This window comes from Acipenser ruthenus, chromosome 2 (assembly GCF_902713425.1).
Source record: "Acipenser ruthenus chromosome 2, fAciRut3.2 maternal haplotype, whole genome shotgun sequence".
NCBI lineage: Eukaryota > Metazoa > Chordata > Actinopteri > Acipenseriformes > Acipenseridae > Acipenser > Acipenser ruthenus.
The window spans coordinates 32252218-32268660 of NC_081190.1; the positions used below are offsets into that span (position 1 = coordinate 32252218).

The following is a 16443-nucleotide window of genomic DNA, read 5'->3' on the forward strand; positions in this document are numbered from 1 at the left end:
ATAGGAAAAAAATGTACTGGATCCTCAGTGCTACAGTACTAAGGACTGCCATCTTGAGCACTACATTACATAACCTTGCTTTTGTCTGTAAAGCTATTTTTAATAAAATAAAAATGTACTTCAGATGAGAAATTGTGTAAACGTTTCTGACTGCAATATATGTACTAGTAATAATTTTAATCTCTGAACTAAATCACGTATAAAGCTGACGAAACACAAGATGAGTGGTATTATTTGTCAATTGTTCATCCATCTGCACTGCCACTATGTGACTCAGTGGGTGTTTGTGGCATTTGTAGACTTGGGTAAAAATGCAATTTTTATGTTGCTCAAATGTTTTATTATTTGTTTTAGTTTTTTTGTTGCTGCATTACATTATTGAGAGTTGTTCAGTCTCTGACAAATGTGTCTCTCCACTGTGTGGTGACGCAGAGACAAAATTGACTAGCCTTTCACCTGGAGGTCTATGTTCAAATCTTGTTTAGTTCACAGGAGTTTTGCCACTTTCAACTTCCCTCAGTTTATAACAGTCCACTTCACAAAACCACTATGTTGTTCGACCAACACTGGACATGTTTTGCATGTTTAAAAAAAAAGAATTAAACAACAGATCAGTGATTGGATAGGCATGGCAACAGAACTGCTCCCTCAGCCCCGAGGAGGCAGGTGACCCACCATGCTTGGGTCAGTGTGATCTATGAAATCATTCATCAGTGAAGCTTTGTTTTTATAAATTAATAAAGCCTTTGCTTTTGAGTATAATGACCAGAGATTTAAGACAGAACTGGTGATTTGCTTTGAACAGCTTCATGATGCAGTTTCCTTTTTTCAAAGACTATTGCTTTCAGGGGTGCCCAGTTGTCTCTGTGCTGAGAGAATTCCTCTTCAGTTCTATTTATCTTTAGACCTGTTTTAAAAAGAATAGAACACAGAACATTAGCCAGCTTGTTACGGCAGGGCGCTAGATAAGGGGCATCACATTGCAGATTTGCTGGGGAAAAAGGAATTTACTGCAAGGCTTCCTGTCTGAACTGCAACCAGCTTGTCTACCACTATAGACTGTGCTACTGTGTAACAGATGTGGATCAGTACAAACTTCATTTGCAAGAAGAGCTGAGAAAGAAGCCATTGAATTAATGTTGCTTTTACATGCATTTTTTTGAGTGTTTTGTGCCATCACGGTGGCTCAGAACTAGAAGGAAAAATGCCCCAGTGCATCAGCCCTCTATATTCTTGCACAGGGGACAGCAACCTTTTTGTTCACTTGAGCCAGACATTCTGCTGTTTCAGAGTAATTGGTATACAGAGAGCCAATCAAAGCTAATACATCAACTGAATGCAGTAATTCACCAAACAGTGCAATGTGAAAAATACAAATTCAGTGTTACTATATACAATGTGCTAAAGTGGGGGTCTTGTTGGTTGACAACTGGATGAATAGTATGAGCAGTCTTCAGAGGTAGGTGGAGAGCAGTGGGTTAGGTTGCTATGTAGGCTTATAGAATACTGTTGCAAATAATTAAGCAATAATGACCGACAGGCAGGGCATTTCCTGGCCGTTAATCCCCCGGCTGGGTTATCTGTCTTCATTTAAAGGGAAGGTTTGTTTCTCTTTGCTGGGATGGGGTAAAGGGGACAGGGCTGCAGGCCTGTTCCAGTTAACTCTGAAAAAGGCAGGTTAGAAATCTCATGCCTCATTGTAATCTGCTTCATCGTCTTGGCAAGCTGTTGATTAATCACCACTGCTGGGTGGTCTATATCAAAAAATACACCACAGCTTCTTTATCAGCAATACAATTTACTTATTCTACAACAATGTTCCACATATGTTATACTCTTGCTAGTGTGTGTGTGTTGTTTTTTCTTCCATTTGTAGCTGTATTGGAACTTCTTCTAGGGAAACTTCTGTGTTTTCATAACTTGGCTTCACATGCTCTTCACAATCTTCTCGGCTGATAGAGCTGATGGAAAGACATGATTTGGTTGACTTCTGCGATATATATATCAGTGGCGGCTGGTGAGGTCTGTGGCAGGGGAGGCGGGAGCGCGAGTGGAGAATTAGTGAGTTTGAGTTGTGGCTGAACCCAACTGTACGGCACTCTTACGTGTGTGTCAGAGGAGCCTCCCTGTGTATATAAGGGGGTCGCAGAGCAGCTCACAGGTTGATGGTGTTAGTGTGGAAAAGGCTCCCTAGGTGGGTGGTTAGCTGAAGATATATTATTCTCCCTCCCTTTCTCTGATCACAGGGCGTCACACAGCAGGGCAGTCTGGGTGGATGGCTGTTTGAGGTCTACTCTGTCTTTTTCAATACCTCCTTTTCTCTCTCTCTCTGGTCTGTCTCCCTGTCTTCACTGTTTCACTGCTGGTAATCTACTGTAATAAACAAAATAATAATGTAATATAATCTACTGTATTAATACAAAAAAAAAAACTGTGTTTGCTTGTTTGTTTTAAATAGTTTTTTTTGGAGAATTATAGTTAATTAAATATAATTAAATGATATATTAATATTACATGAGCTACACTATAGCTAGTGCTTCCTTGTTCTGCATTTAACCACCAATGTAATTAGAAGAAAAAAGAGAATCCCCCAGTGATAAATGTATTTTAACTAGAATATAGATCACATACAAATGTCCAGAAATAAGCATACAACTGTACAATTTATCATCCCAGTAGAATTGTAATAATTTCATAATAAATAACAATAATAAACATAACAATTAAGCACAAATGTTCTGACAATATTGAAAACTAACTGACTTACACAAAAAAAGTTGGCTTTATTAAGAATTTAATAGTAAAAATGACCATTTTAAATTTATAATAGCTAAGTTGTTGATTTAAAATAAATAAATAAATAAGGAGCTCTTCTCCAACCTCCCTAATTACTAAGGCTTCCTCCAAATATATTATTATTTCCTAATTGGTGTAACTGCGATAATTAAAATTGTCAAGTTCAAAATTCCAATTGCATCTAGCTCACTCTGTCTGTATCTCTTTCTCTCTCATGCTCTCTCACTGTAGGGGACACTGCTGCTGTGCAAGGTACTTTACCTAGATTGCTCCAGTAAAAAAAAAAAACCCAACTGTATAAGTGGGTAATTGTATGTAAAAAAATAATGTGATATCTTGTAACAATTGTAAGTCGCCCTGGATAAGGGCGTCTGCTAAGAAATAAATAATAATAATAATAATAATAATCGGTGGTGCTGTCTCCCTGTACTAAAATAATTACTGCGCTTAATCCAATAAGAGAACGCTTTCAAGCACCACGTGTCTTAAGCAATTTCAATGGGAAGAAACCGAGATAGGCAAAGCCCATGGAGGAAGCACCACCATTAGAATTGCACCTGCAGAGGCCGATATATTGTTTTCAGTCTCGTTTTGTACTGTTAACACACGCACACACATACACACAGAGACTTATACTTGTTTTATTAATTGTACTATACGTTTTGTGGTCAATTTTATATATATATATATATATATATATATATATATATATATATATATATATAGTATAATTTTTTTTTTCAGGTGTACTAGTTCAATATACTAGTTATTTATTTTTAAAGAAATAAATATACATGTTGGATATTGTAATACTAGCACTGTAAAAAATATAACATTTGAAAGAGAACAACCTGCCACATCCGCCCTTCAAGCCCAAATGTTTCAGAAATATGGATTATTGTGTAATATACATGTGTGTGTTTTTTTTTTTTTTTTTTTTCTTTTTCCTCTGCTTTTTGAGGAATAACTGGCTTTGGTAGTTACACAACAGTCTTCCATTGGTTAGTTCACAATGCCAGTGAAGTACTTCTCATGCTGTCAAAGTTATTGATAAATACAGTTAGTATTTCACAATCACCAACTCCTTTCTGTGTGGGAATGTTGGTACAAGTTAAATACAACGTTATGTCTTTATGTGAGTTATATGAGTAGCTCTTAGGGCCTTATCCCATAGTGGTTACCTGTACCAGTGAACCTTTATAAAAAAAAAAAATAATAATAATAAAAAAAGTCCCGTGTAAGATTTTTACTTAAGGTCTATGCCAGGAATATTACTAAATTTCAAAGAAACTACATGAACTAGACTTGCATTTCTGTAACTGCCTGTTAATTTATGCTCCAAGAACAATGTAAAACAGCACTGGCAGGAGAAGTAATGATTTCTCAGGCATTCTAAAAAGGAACCAAGTCTCGCTTAATGACTGCAAGCTGTTTGCCAGCATTTCCAGAAAAAAACTGAATAGCAAACTTTGTTCAAAATGAGGAACCATTGTTTTTGATGGGACGAGTCCAGACCACACTTTTTGCTTTCCCATGCTCAGGCTACTGAGAATTTTCCAGATTCTTTTAAGGTAGACCTTTGTTAAAGTAAATGAAGCAGTAATGCAGGGCTGTCTTTTTTATGGGTCTATCTTCATGCAATTCTCAAGATTGTGGTAATCATGGGAGTCCAGCTGAATTTCTGAAGTAAGGTGGTTTTAGAAATGACCACTAGAGGAGGGTTTATATAGAGATTTTCTATGTACTAGCTCACAGTGGCTTCAGTTGCAGATATTACAGTTGCAATCCCATAGTGGTCATTTCTATAAAGCCACAGGTAAAGCCTCAAAAATAAAGACTTAATTAACGACTTATTAGTAAACACATACTGGACTGTTATTTAAAAAAAAGACTGTAAAAAAATAAATTTAGAAAAGTGTTTGAGCTTATAGAAATGCACTACATCACTTGACTTTTCTACAGCTGTGGCCAATTTATAAAGTCGAATGAAACCAGCCGAATAATGTTACGTTAACATATTGAATTACATACCACTTTGTAGGTTTCTATATACTTAACAACAAACTGACAAATGGAAAAATGTGGCATATTGAAATATAACATGAAATACTGTACTACTATTATGGCTTCCGGCAGACTTTTGCGATATAATTTTATAGTTTCTTTGATTACATGATGTTAAATAAAATATCTAAATTATGTTCATATCATTTTTTTTAATTTATTATTATTATTATTATTATTATTTTTTTTTTTAGTTTTATGTCTTAATCCTAACATTGTAGGCAATGCAAAACATTTTAAGCAATAGCTGTACAATGTTGTTTGGAGTATTTCACTAATGCATCTAGTTATTTGCTATACTGTACCAGTTTCATTTATATAGCATCCTTAATGAACAAGCATCCCAGGGCGCTTTACAAAAAAAATTGTTATATTGCTTTAAAACAGTATTAGTTTTTGAAAAAAACATTATTTCCAATCACGCAAGCGGATATAGTGGCATAATGATGTATATGCCATTCCCTTTAAAAAATCAGTTTAATCATAGACCAGTTTTCACCCATCCTTCATTCGGCATTCTTCTGCCTGTATTCTTGTTCTTTTCTTCCCTCTGCTGTTCCTTTTTCCAACTCCCGTAACTACGGAAACAAAAAGTGGAAAAAAAGAGAACGAAAAGCCAAATAATGTGCTTGTTTTATTATGTTTGTCTCCCTTCCCCTTGTTTTTCAGTTCTACCTGCCGCCACATGCAGAGATACTTGTATGTCTTGGACCATATGTATTTCCCCCGCTCCCATTGCACTACGCTGCAGCAGTGCTTCTCGTACCTGGGTGACACGGGAGAGGAACTCTTGCACTTTACTTGCTCTTACATGCTCAAGTCCTATGCTTCCAGGTTAATAACCTCTGCTTTCCATTTTACTGCATGTCTGCATGTTCACTGTGACTGCTTCTTGCATGCCGGATGCAACAAAGAAGATCAACCCTGTGCTCCCCTCCAAATAAGCAGTTGCTATGGGATGTTTTGCTTGGTTGTCATAACTTTGCAAGCATGTGTTTAATTTTGTCAGGACAGGGGTATTGTTCCCTTTTAATTTCATATTGACATAATTTCACTTGCAGATAAACCATTTACTGTCTTGCTCTCACATTTTGTAACTACTTAGCATAGTTTTTAATAAATGTATGTAATAAAACATGTGGCAGGTAATCCTGAGATCATCTTAATTATTTAAGGTATTAAATGTATGCAGTTTATACAACATAATTGTCCTCATTATGAGATATATGTATGTTTAAAAGTAATTTTATTCACAGTAAAACAGGTTTAAAAGGCACTGCATATCAACATGACATTCAGTACTGCATCTCCAGGCCTGCCCTACCCCTTGTTCGCTGTATTTATCACATATCTCTTCATAGGGCAGCAGTGTGGAGTAGTGGTTAGGGCTCTGGACTCCTGACCAGAGGGTTATGGGTTCAATCCCAGGTGGGGGGACACTGCTGCTGTACCCTTGAGCAAGGTACTTTACCTAGATTGCTTCAGTAAAAACCCAACTGTATAAATGGGTAATTGTATGTAAAAAAAAAAAAAAAAAAAATAATGTGATATAATTGTAATAATTGTAAATCGCCCTGGATTAGGACGTCTGCTATGCGTATTGCTCAGATCCGACTCCATTTTTTTTTTCCGGCTTCTCTCGGCCATTGAAAGCTTTTCTCTGCTTTTTCTGGAGAAAAAATGACTAGGGACCTGTGATTGATGCCTTTTTGATGATGTTGGACAGGAAAGGAAAAATTGTAATGTCGGACCTGGTCCGACATAGGACTGCAAAGAGTTAAAATAAAACTTTAGTTTTTTTTTAAACAATTTTATTAGTATTTGAAATGTAATATTCTGATTTTTTTTTTTTTTCTCTCAGCTCAGCAGCTATGCATTGCCTGAGATACGCACTTCGGCTGAGATTGCTTGCAGTCTATGCCACAGTATCTCACTGCCATCGTGGTGACTGCTTGCAGCACCATTATGAAGGCTGTTAGGCAGTTAGGACTCTAACAGCAGGCTTCCCTCAGTCTTGTATACATTTGGACTGTTTCTATCTAGGTGGGCATCCCTATCTACTGCTTCTTGCAGTAACACGAACCGTGTAGACCTGTAAACCTGCAAAACCCTCGGGCCGCTGCTCACCTTGTGGCTTGGCTATTTGCTCACGGTAATGACCTTCCACCCGCTCTGTTCCCAACCCAGTACCTGTACTGAACATGGAACAAGGTTACTGCACAGATACAGTACCGACCCGGTGTTACAGGCACTGAACCAGTACCAAACTGGCCCTGTATTGTTCAGGTACAGTCCTGGTTCCGACCTGGTAACGACCGGGGTTTACATACCCAGTCTGGTACCAAGCAGGTCTTGTTGACAGCCCAGTTGCTGTCTTTAGCAAGCTGAGACAGCAATTGTGCATTGTTAGAGTACATTGCTTGCTATTTGCATAATGCCTGGGTTTTATCCCTGTGACACACGGCCAGCCTGCCTGTGGACAAGCAGCATGCAAAGGAGGCACTGGTAAACCCCATTTTCTGCGAGTTCTGTGCACATTTATCCACGAGCATGCTGGAGAAACGTCTCTCCTGCAGCTCGATACAGCGCTCTGTGTCCCTCACTCCTCTATCACCCTCTCATAGAGAGGGGGCTGTGTCCTCACCCCATGGCCACGCCCACGGGAATAGAGAAGCTCTGGGCAGCAGTTTCCCCACAGGCACGCGTGCCTGATGGAGACAAGGCGCCGCTGTTGGATGCCCCTATTACAAAACCGGGGCATACCTTTGGGTCCCGCGGTGGACGAGGTGCTGCAGTGCTCTCGCCACGCACGTGAATCCATGAAGGAGCTGGTGTGCTTGCTCTGTTCCGTCCGTTCCGGCCCGGTATCGACCGGTGTTTACATCCCCAGTCTGGTACCAAGCAGGCCTTGTTGACAGTCCTGTTGCTGTCTTTAGAACCCAAGACAGCAACTGTACATTCTTACTGTACATTGCTTGCTATTTGCTGGGTTTTATCCCTGTGCCAGCAGACTCGGGGACCGGTACAGCCGGCTGCACCTGCAGCCAGAGGTGTTATTCGGCCTATGGCCGTTCACCGTGGAGGCTATAAGTTCTGCCACTCGGTGCAGAGGCAAGAGCCCCGGGCCAAGCCACAAGGTGAACAGCTGCCCTAGGGTTTTTCTGCCACAGGCCAAGGGCCTCTTCTTAGGGAGTATTGGGGTTGGTGCACCACGGACATCTGGGTGCTTACTACTGTTCAGACCGGCTACTCATTGCAGTTCAAGCATGGTCCCCTTCTCTATCGGGCCGTGACTGCAGCATCAGTCACAGACCCACAGGATACACCCCCTCCAGTTGGAGGACCGGGTTTTACTCCATGCCCAAGCGGGATGTTGGCCTTGGACCAATCCTTGACCTCAGGAAGGTCAACCTGTATTTGAGCCGAAGAAGGTTGAAAATGTTGACGATGCAACAGCTGTTGCAGTCAATCAGGCCAGACAACTGGTTCACCACGGTGGACCTCAAAGACGCCTATTTCCACATCCCCATAAAACCAGCGCACAGGAAGTACCTGCGGTTCACCTTTAAGGGAACAGTGTACAAGTGCCTGGTCTTGCCATTTGGCCTCTCTCTAGCTACCCGTGCCTTTTTGAAGTGCAGGGACGCTACACTGGCCCCATTGAGACTCAAAGGTATCAGAGTACTCTATTATTTGGATGACTGGCTCATTTGTGCCCAGTCTCCAGCTCAGGCAGACGCTCACATGTAACTTGTAACTAGTCACCAGTCACCTTCAAGGGTGGATCTTACAGCGGGTTTTACAGTGAATCATGCAAAGAGCCAGCTCACACCTTCTCAGACAGCCTCCTATCTACGAGTATGCTTGGACTCTGGGTCCATGCTGTCCACTCTGTCGGACGGCAGCGTGCAGAGAATAGCTTCCTGTTTAGAGCTATTCACTCACAGTAATGACATTCCAGAATTTCTGGGCTTTATGGCAGCAGCTTCTCAGACCCTGCATTTGGGTCTCCTGTGCATGCGCTCTCTGCAAGCCAGGTTCAACAGCAGGGCTTTTTCAGCCTGCATTGAACCGCGACCGCCTATTGACACGGTTTCATCACTGTCTAAAGGCACTCTCTTGGTGCAAACAACCTGTCCATCTCCTCAGCATAGCATTGGGCAGTGGCGACAGAAGGGAGGTTGTCACCACGGGCGCATCCACCCTGGGGCGCTGTGTAGAATGGCAGAGGGGGCACAGTGGTGTGTGACCCCGCTTGGCGGTAGCCACATAAATGTTTTTGGGACTGTAGGCAGTTTAACTAGCCTTGCAGCATTTGTGCAGAAGGTTCAAGGGGGCATGTGCTTGTCAGTGCAGACAACACAACAGTGGTGGTTTACATCAACCACAAAGGTGGCCTCAGGTTGCCCAGTCTCCATCACGTGGCCTGTAAGCTTTGCTCTGGGCACACAAGAACCTCTTCTCACTGCCTCAGAGTTCAGGCGAACCCCAAGATGGTAGCCTCATTTGGGAGTGGAATCAACCTACTGTCCCCACTGGCTCTCTATAATAGGAGACGGGGACACGTTGGCAGTAGATGCCTTGGCACACCAGTGGCCAAGGCAACTGTTGTATGTCTTCCTACCGCTCGCCTTGCTCCCGCTGTGTGTGGAGAAAATCAGGCCCGGACCAAGGTGCTCCCTAGTAGCCCCTTATTGGCCCAGTAGACTCTGGTTTAAACCCTGATGCAACTGAGTGGCCATCCGTGGAGACTACCCAAGCGCTATGACCGGCTCAGTCAGGCACGGGGAGCCTTATGGCATTCCAATCAATCAAGCCTGTAGCTCTGGGTCTGGTCCCTGAATGGCTGCATTGAGCCATCTGGGTCTGTCCAATAGGATTATTGAATATTAAAAAAATATGAAATTATTATTACAATTATTAAAGCTCCAGGGTTGATTGTGTTCATTTCTTGTATAGTGCATTATTGCGTTAAATTTCGTGTACAATTTTTTTATTTTTTTTTTTTTAAGTTTATAAGCTTGTACATGAGTTTGGATTCGCAAGTGGTAGTTTTTAAAAACAACTTTAGTTTTAGCAAAATATAGCTTTTTTAGCCAGTTCTTTTTTTGTTTTCTAAAACAATTTATTTTTTTTAAACATAGTATAACGTTGGATTAATATACATTAGACCAGACAACAAACACTAAACCCCATTTCAACCGCATTTACATTTTAAGCTTACGTAAATAAAAATCTATTGATTGAACCGCCCAGTAAGTATTGATTGGTAAGAAATAATAAAAAAAAAAGACCAAAAACGATTTAAGTTATTTTCGACACAGTTTATTTTAGTTTGGCATTTCTCAGTGCTGGCAGGATGCAGACTGCTTATTTCTCTCCTTGTCCATTCCATATTTCTTGTGAACTCAACGAGCGCAGGTACTCTTGATTTACCTTCCATGATGCTGACGCTCTTCTCTCTGTCTCTGTCGTCTCGTGTTCCTCTCACTCAGAGGCAGGGTTTGTACACATCAGAAGGGCTGCAGTTATTGCAAACGAAACTGATTGTGTAATTGATTTTATCATAAAGATTATTACTAGAGTCAAGTGGAGACTTTTGAGCATAGACTTGAGTTGAGTCTTTTCTTGCAGGGACTCGAGTTGAGTCATTTGATGACAATGACTCGAGTCAAGTCACCGAAAATTGTGACTCGATAGAAATAGAGGTGAGTTTCTCCCTCAATGTTTTAGCCCTAGCTACTGGTTACTGGGGTTCTGTATGATAACACACAAGATAACCTTCGTCTTAGTCTTGTTGCATTCCAGTCGTTATGCAATATTCCCTTGCAATGGCTTTGGTTCACTCACCCATATGGTAATGGTTACATTTAGTACTTGGTAGGGAACGTTAGGTTAATATAATAACCCTGATTCTGTGAAATAGAAATGTAACCATTAACCTTCAAGGTCGCTGCATCAATGAATTCAGCATGCTTGGAGAAAAACCTTATGCTAGTATCTGTGCGTGCAATCTTCTTATGTCCTCAGGAAGCAGGCATGACTGCGTCACAGGCACTGGCGCGCAGCTTTGGTATAATCTGTTCATTTTTTGGGGGACTTTAGGAGGTAATGGTTACATTTCTATTTCAGGGAACCACGGTTATGTTAATAACTTTATGTTCTATATTTATTCTGTGGTAGTATTCTGCCTAATGTGATTATTTATTTATTTATTTATTTATTTATTTATTTATTTATTTCTTATCAGACGCCCTTATTCAGGGCGACTTACAAGTGTTACAAAATATCACAATACAAAGTATCACATTACAGAATATAATATTACAGATCAGAGAAGTTGTAAAGTACAATAAAATCAGGAGTAAATAAATCACATTTAAATAAGAGCAATGTTTGCTTTTAAATGACTCTGACTATGAATTCCAGCCCTCACCCTTGGGCCATAAACAGGGGGTGCATAGTCCATGTCATGTGATGGTTGTTTTAAGTGTCATGCATTCCACACTCTCTTGGGTACCCCTATTTCAGTACTGACAGCACACATTCACCAAAATGTAGAAGACATGCAAATAGTATATTTGAGTCATTTATAGAAAGCATGTAAATGTAATTGCAGCAAGTAAAAAAGAGATTTATAAACATTTATGGTTTATACAAAACTGATGTCACATGAGGATTTTTGAGTATACTTACAGTTAACCTGCAAGTAAACAGTAATGTCTAGTTCAATTGACTATGGGATACTTTCATTTATAGGAAGGAAACATACTGACTTTTTTTTTTTAGCTAATTACTAAAGGTTTTAATCTTGACATTTTCTTTTGATCAATTAATCATTTGATCTGTGATTGACTAACTTCTCTGTAAATATTTAAAAAGAACCAATAACATTTATTAAAAAAAAATACCCTTATTAATTGATTATGTATTGGAGAAGTTTTTGTATATAATTAAATACAATAATTGTAAATTCCAGAATCAATCAAGCTAATTAATTAATGTGTATCACAGATATTTAATTACGGAAATATTTAAAATAGTGACTGCAGTGGCCTAAGTACATTTGCATTAGTACAGCAAAATATAATGCTTATTACCATACTACTGCACTAAATAAAGTACATTTGCATTAGTACAGCAAAATATAATGCTTATTACCATACTACTGCACTAAAGTATTTTGCTGCATGGAAATATGATGCTGTAATCACAAAACATTTTTACAGGACTAGAAAACCTGTGATCTTAACTTCGCAGAAATGTATATTTTTCTTATCAATTGCATTATGTCATCATTCACCAGGTTAATATATTTCTTCCATGGACCCCGGGCAACAGTGAAACAGACTTCAAAAGAAAAAAATGTAAACCACAGAAAATCAGCCCAATCTGACCCTTCTCCAATAGAAAAATAGCCCTGGAGCTCTCTTTATATCCCATGATTATTTGTGTGCCACGGGACAGAAGTAAAGGCAGAGTTGAGTGTCTTGGTAATATAGGACATCTTTAGAAGTACCCTCTGCCATTTTTCAGGATCTCTTGTTCTTGCACCATTTTTGATACCGCACTCATGTAGGTGAGTTTAGTCGATCAATTGTGTTTTAATCGATCAAAGCCCACAGGTGTGATTAAGTGATTAATCAGTAATTGATTAAGACACCTACTAATTACTATTGAATATTTTGAAACGTCTTTATAAATGCTAGTTATTTGTTAATACTGTATGGAAAGCATTTTCTTCACAATCCAAGAACGAAATAAGAGGGCAAACATTTAAGCCGAAGCTTATGAGACAGTGGCTGTCATTTTACTTGAACAGCTAGAGTTGCTTATACGGTAACTAGTTTATTTTGCAGTTCTCATCTCCTCTAGAGGTGACAATCATCTGATTTAAGGATGGCGTGGGCAAAAGCACATCATAATAATGATAATATTAGCCATTCATCATGCGAGTGTAATTTGAAATTAAAATGCTTTCCTTCAAAGGTCTTCTCTCTGTACTGTGGCATTTTAAAAGAATCATGTTTTGTCTTTTAATTGCGTGCTGAATTCAAAACTTAAATCTCCCAGGATGTGAAACTTAATTAAATCACTTATTTATGAAACAAAAAGCATTTGAGCTTTATTGAATGTACAGTTTTGCATCGTCTAGGATTTTAGCATTGAAACATAAAAAAAAAAACTAAAAAAAACTAGGCATCATTTTTATCTTTTTTTATTTAACATCACGTAATCAAAGAAACTGCAAAATTATATTGCAGACGTCTACCGGAACCCATAATAGTAATACAGTATTTTATGTTCGATTTCGAAATGTCACATTTTCTATTTTTGTCAATTTTTTTTTTTAAGTATATGGAGAACTACAAAGCGGCATGTCATTTAATATGTTAACGCATCATTATTCAGCAGATTTCATTCGACTTTATAAAGCAAAATTAGTTTATTCTATAGGGTGATGCAACACACTTGGCCATAGCTGTATATGTAATGTAAGGGTCTCCCCATAGAGTAACTTTGAGATGTTTTTTCTCCAACACCTAAACCAGCAGAGGTTCTCTGTAATCATCTTTCTTAGTTTTTAGATAAAATGTGTGATAATATCAGCACGAGTAGAGGTGAATGGACGAGGCTGAATGCCATGATCTGTTTACGTGCTATGAGTGCCGATATAACCCATACGAAGAGGCTCGCAGCCCTATAGCTCTATTATATACGGCTTTATTAGTAATATACAGGCCAGCAGTATTTGTTTTCTACTCATAACCAACCATTATTCAGTACATTTTTCATTGAAAAGAAGGAAAAGGTTGATAAAGTGAATACTGTGACTGAGGTGCACTTCATTGGAATTCCGAGAAGTGCCTTGGGTATGATTTTTTTTAAAGCAGCTGATGTCAACCATACTGATGTGAAAAATAAACCATGGTAAAAATGATACAGTTGATGTCATAAATTGAGTTTCTGTGTGATGTGTTATGGAAGGCAGCAGGCAAAACGTGCTCTTTGATGGAAAAATCCTCGACAGTCTATAATATACATGTATAATGTTTGCTGGTGCAAGCTTTACTTCAGGATTTTTGCTTATTATCTGTGCAGTCCCAGTAACTTGGGTATACTAAAAAAATATATAATAAAGAAGCATTATAGAAAGTAGAAAGCTGAACCTCAAAGTTTCAGTCTGTTACTTTCTGTGTGTAGACCAAGAATAATTTGAACGTAAGCTGTGTACATCTTAAATTAGACTAATGATAGTAAACTGGCCAAATGTCAGAATGCAAAAGTACCAGAAGATGTTGCACTGTTAATTGAAGTCCCAAACCAGGCTGAGCAGTGAACTGGGAAAAGCTGCAAAAAGCAGTACCTAAGTGAAAGTGATGCCTCTAGCATGGGCACCCTCAACCGAAAACAATTTAATAGTAATTTCAGTAAGAAACTATGAGTTCAGCCCCAGCCAACATCCAAAGCCCCTTTTACACTGGCATGCTCTACCCGGGTCGGAACCTACCCGGGTCAGGACCCGGTGTCATGCGGGTTGACTACACAATTTCACACTGCTTTTGATAAAGCAGGGTTGACCTGGGTGACAGATACAATGCACATATCAATGCCCCGGAAGCAGTTTGTTATGGACGCTTCCATCCAAGCTTCTCTAGGTTGAACCGTCGGCCCACATGTTGATTAGAGCAAATGTTTTTTCATCCCTGCTGCAATCTGGCTCATGGTGTGTCTCAAGCAACACAAATATGGCTAAACAGAATAAACAAAAATGTTCCTTGCGGAAGTAAAACCCTTTAGACAGTCGCAGCTGTTTGTTATTTCGTTGGCTTATGAATGTCCGTCATGCATTTTGTCTCGCTCAATCCGGGTCAGTGCATGTTGACCTGCATCCTGAGGTGGGTCGCTGCGACCCAGGTACAACCCAGGTACTTGGTTTCACACTACACGGGATTGTGACCCGGCTAGTCAGAAACCAGGTCGGGGCACAGGTAGGAGTGCAGGTACTGAGGTTTATTTAATTTGTTCCTTGTTTTGTGTTAGCTCTTAAGTTAGCTCTTTAAGTTTTTAAACCACTGAAAAAATCATTTGTTCCAGATACTCTGCAAATAAGTCATACTGTACAATATATTCCTTTTCTTATTTTGCATTATATGTTCGACCTTTCCAGCACAAAAAGTTTCATCTAGCACAAAATTGTTGATGGTGGTGCTACAAACATGTTTCTATATGAAGCTGAAATTCAGCAGGATATTTAACACTTTAGATTGCCCTCTTGTGTACCTCAATGAGTCTGTGTCAGAGCTGAGATTCAGTGCAATGATTGTTAGCCTAAAAGCATTCCCTGAGTTCAGTCACATGATCAAGCTGCCACCACATTATTTCTTTTGTGACCAAGTTCATATTCAGACTAGGATGTGCGTCAGTGATTCATAGTCTTGAGGACAAATAGTCTTATACTTGTGGCGGTGCCTGGCTCTTTTCCTGTAAGATTTTGGGGTCTAATACTCTACTGACGTGATATTTCTTCATGTTGGTGTGATTTACTTACCCTCTAGGTAGCCATTCTTCCCCAGAGTTTACTTATTTTAGAATGGCTTGGGATCAAGCCCAATGACTTCCCAATGTAAGGAGTTCATTGTGACAATTATTTGGTATCCAGAGGCAAGTACTGTAGATAGCTTTATCTGCAGTAGCACTGATCTCCAGACATGAACCACAAAATAGATTGTTAAGCAAATCTCATAAGATACCATTGCAGCACTAGGATCCATCAGGACCTGTCATTGTAGGCTAAAATAAATAATTCTAAGAGATGAATAATGTAGTCTATTTATCTTTTCTATAGTGACTTTCAATCATAAAATGTTAACAACTGTTTTTGACACATTTACTAATACAGTGGGGCTATTCCATGATAAATCAGTGACGTCAGACTAATGATGAGCTCAAGATTTTTGTGTGGATGGGCTTACACAGCTTATGTCTTGTGCTTGCCAATAAAAATAAACATTTTCATGGAATGGCCCAGTGGTATGTTGTCCTATAATCTGTATGTTTCATTGAGTGAAGTATAAAACCGGGAGAAAAAATATTCTGTAAAATGTGAGAATGTCAGCAGTCTGAATGTGGAAATATCCGTTGCCTCAAGACCCCTTCATTTTTCAATGCATCAGCTTAATATATACCATTATATATTCAGTTGTTTTGGAACAGGACAAGGTAATTTGCAAAATGAATTCCATATGCTGATTTGTCTATACATTCTGTATATTTTTTGTTTTGTGACAGAATAGAACATTTCCATACCGCAACTTGCATTCAAGAATCCTTTGAATAAAGCTGAAAGACAGATCACATACACTTCAGCAGAAATAAAGCTCCTGGTGGCATGGAGTCAGAGAAATTATGGTTTTCTCTTCCCAGGGTAATACAAGTAAAGGCTACAGAATGCTTCAGTTGAAGTTCTGTCTCATGTTTTTTTTTTTTTATTCATTTTTGGACTTTCCACAAAATGTAATTATGAGGTTCTTTTAAATACGGTTATTTATTTTATAGGCCGGTTTACTCTCTTGCCACCAA

The 16443-nt window shown here is 39.1% G+C and overlaps 1 protein-coding gene across 4 annotated transcripts in view; it reads left to right on the forward strand.

Moving 5' to 3' along the window:
- The window catches only part of LOC117421324 (dymeclin-like), a 176248-nt gene that overhangs the window by 93831 nt on the left and 65974 nt on the right, over positions 1-16443 (forward strand). For 3 of the 4 annotated variants that reach the window (XM_058994156.1, XM_058994166.1, XM_058994176.1), the window contains exon 14: positions 5530-5694. The exons of the other annotated variant lie outside the window; for it this stretch is intronic. In XM_058994156.1, the coding sequence (XP_058850139.1) occupies positions 5530-5694 (165 nt within the window). The remainder of the gene's footprint in view (positions 1-5529; positions 5695-16443) is intronic. 4 annotated transcript variants of the gene reach the window in all.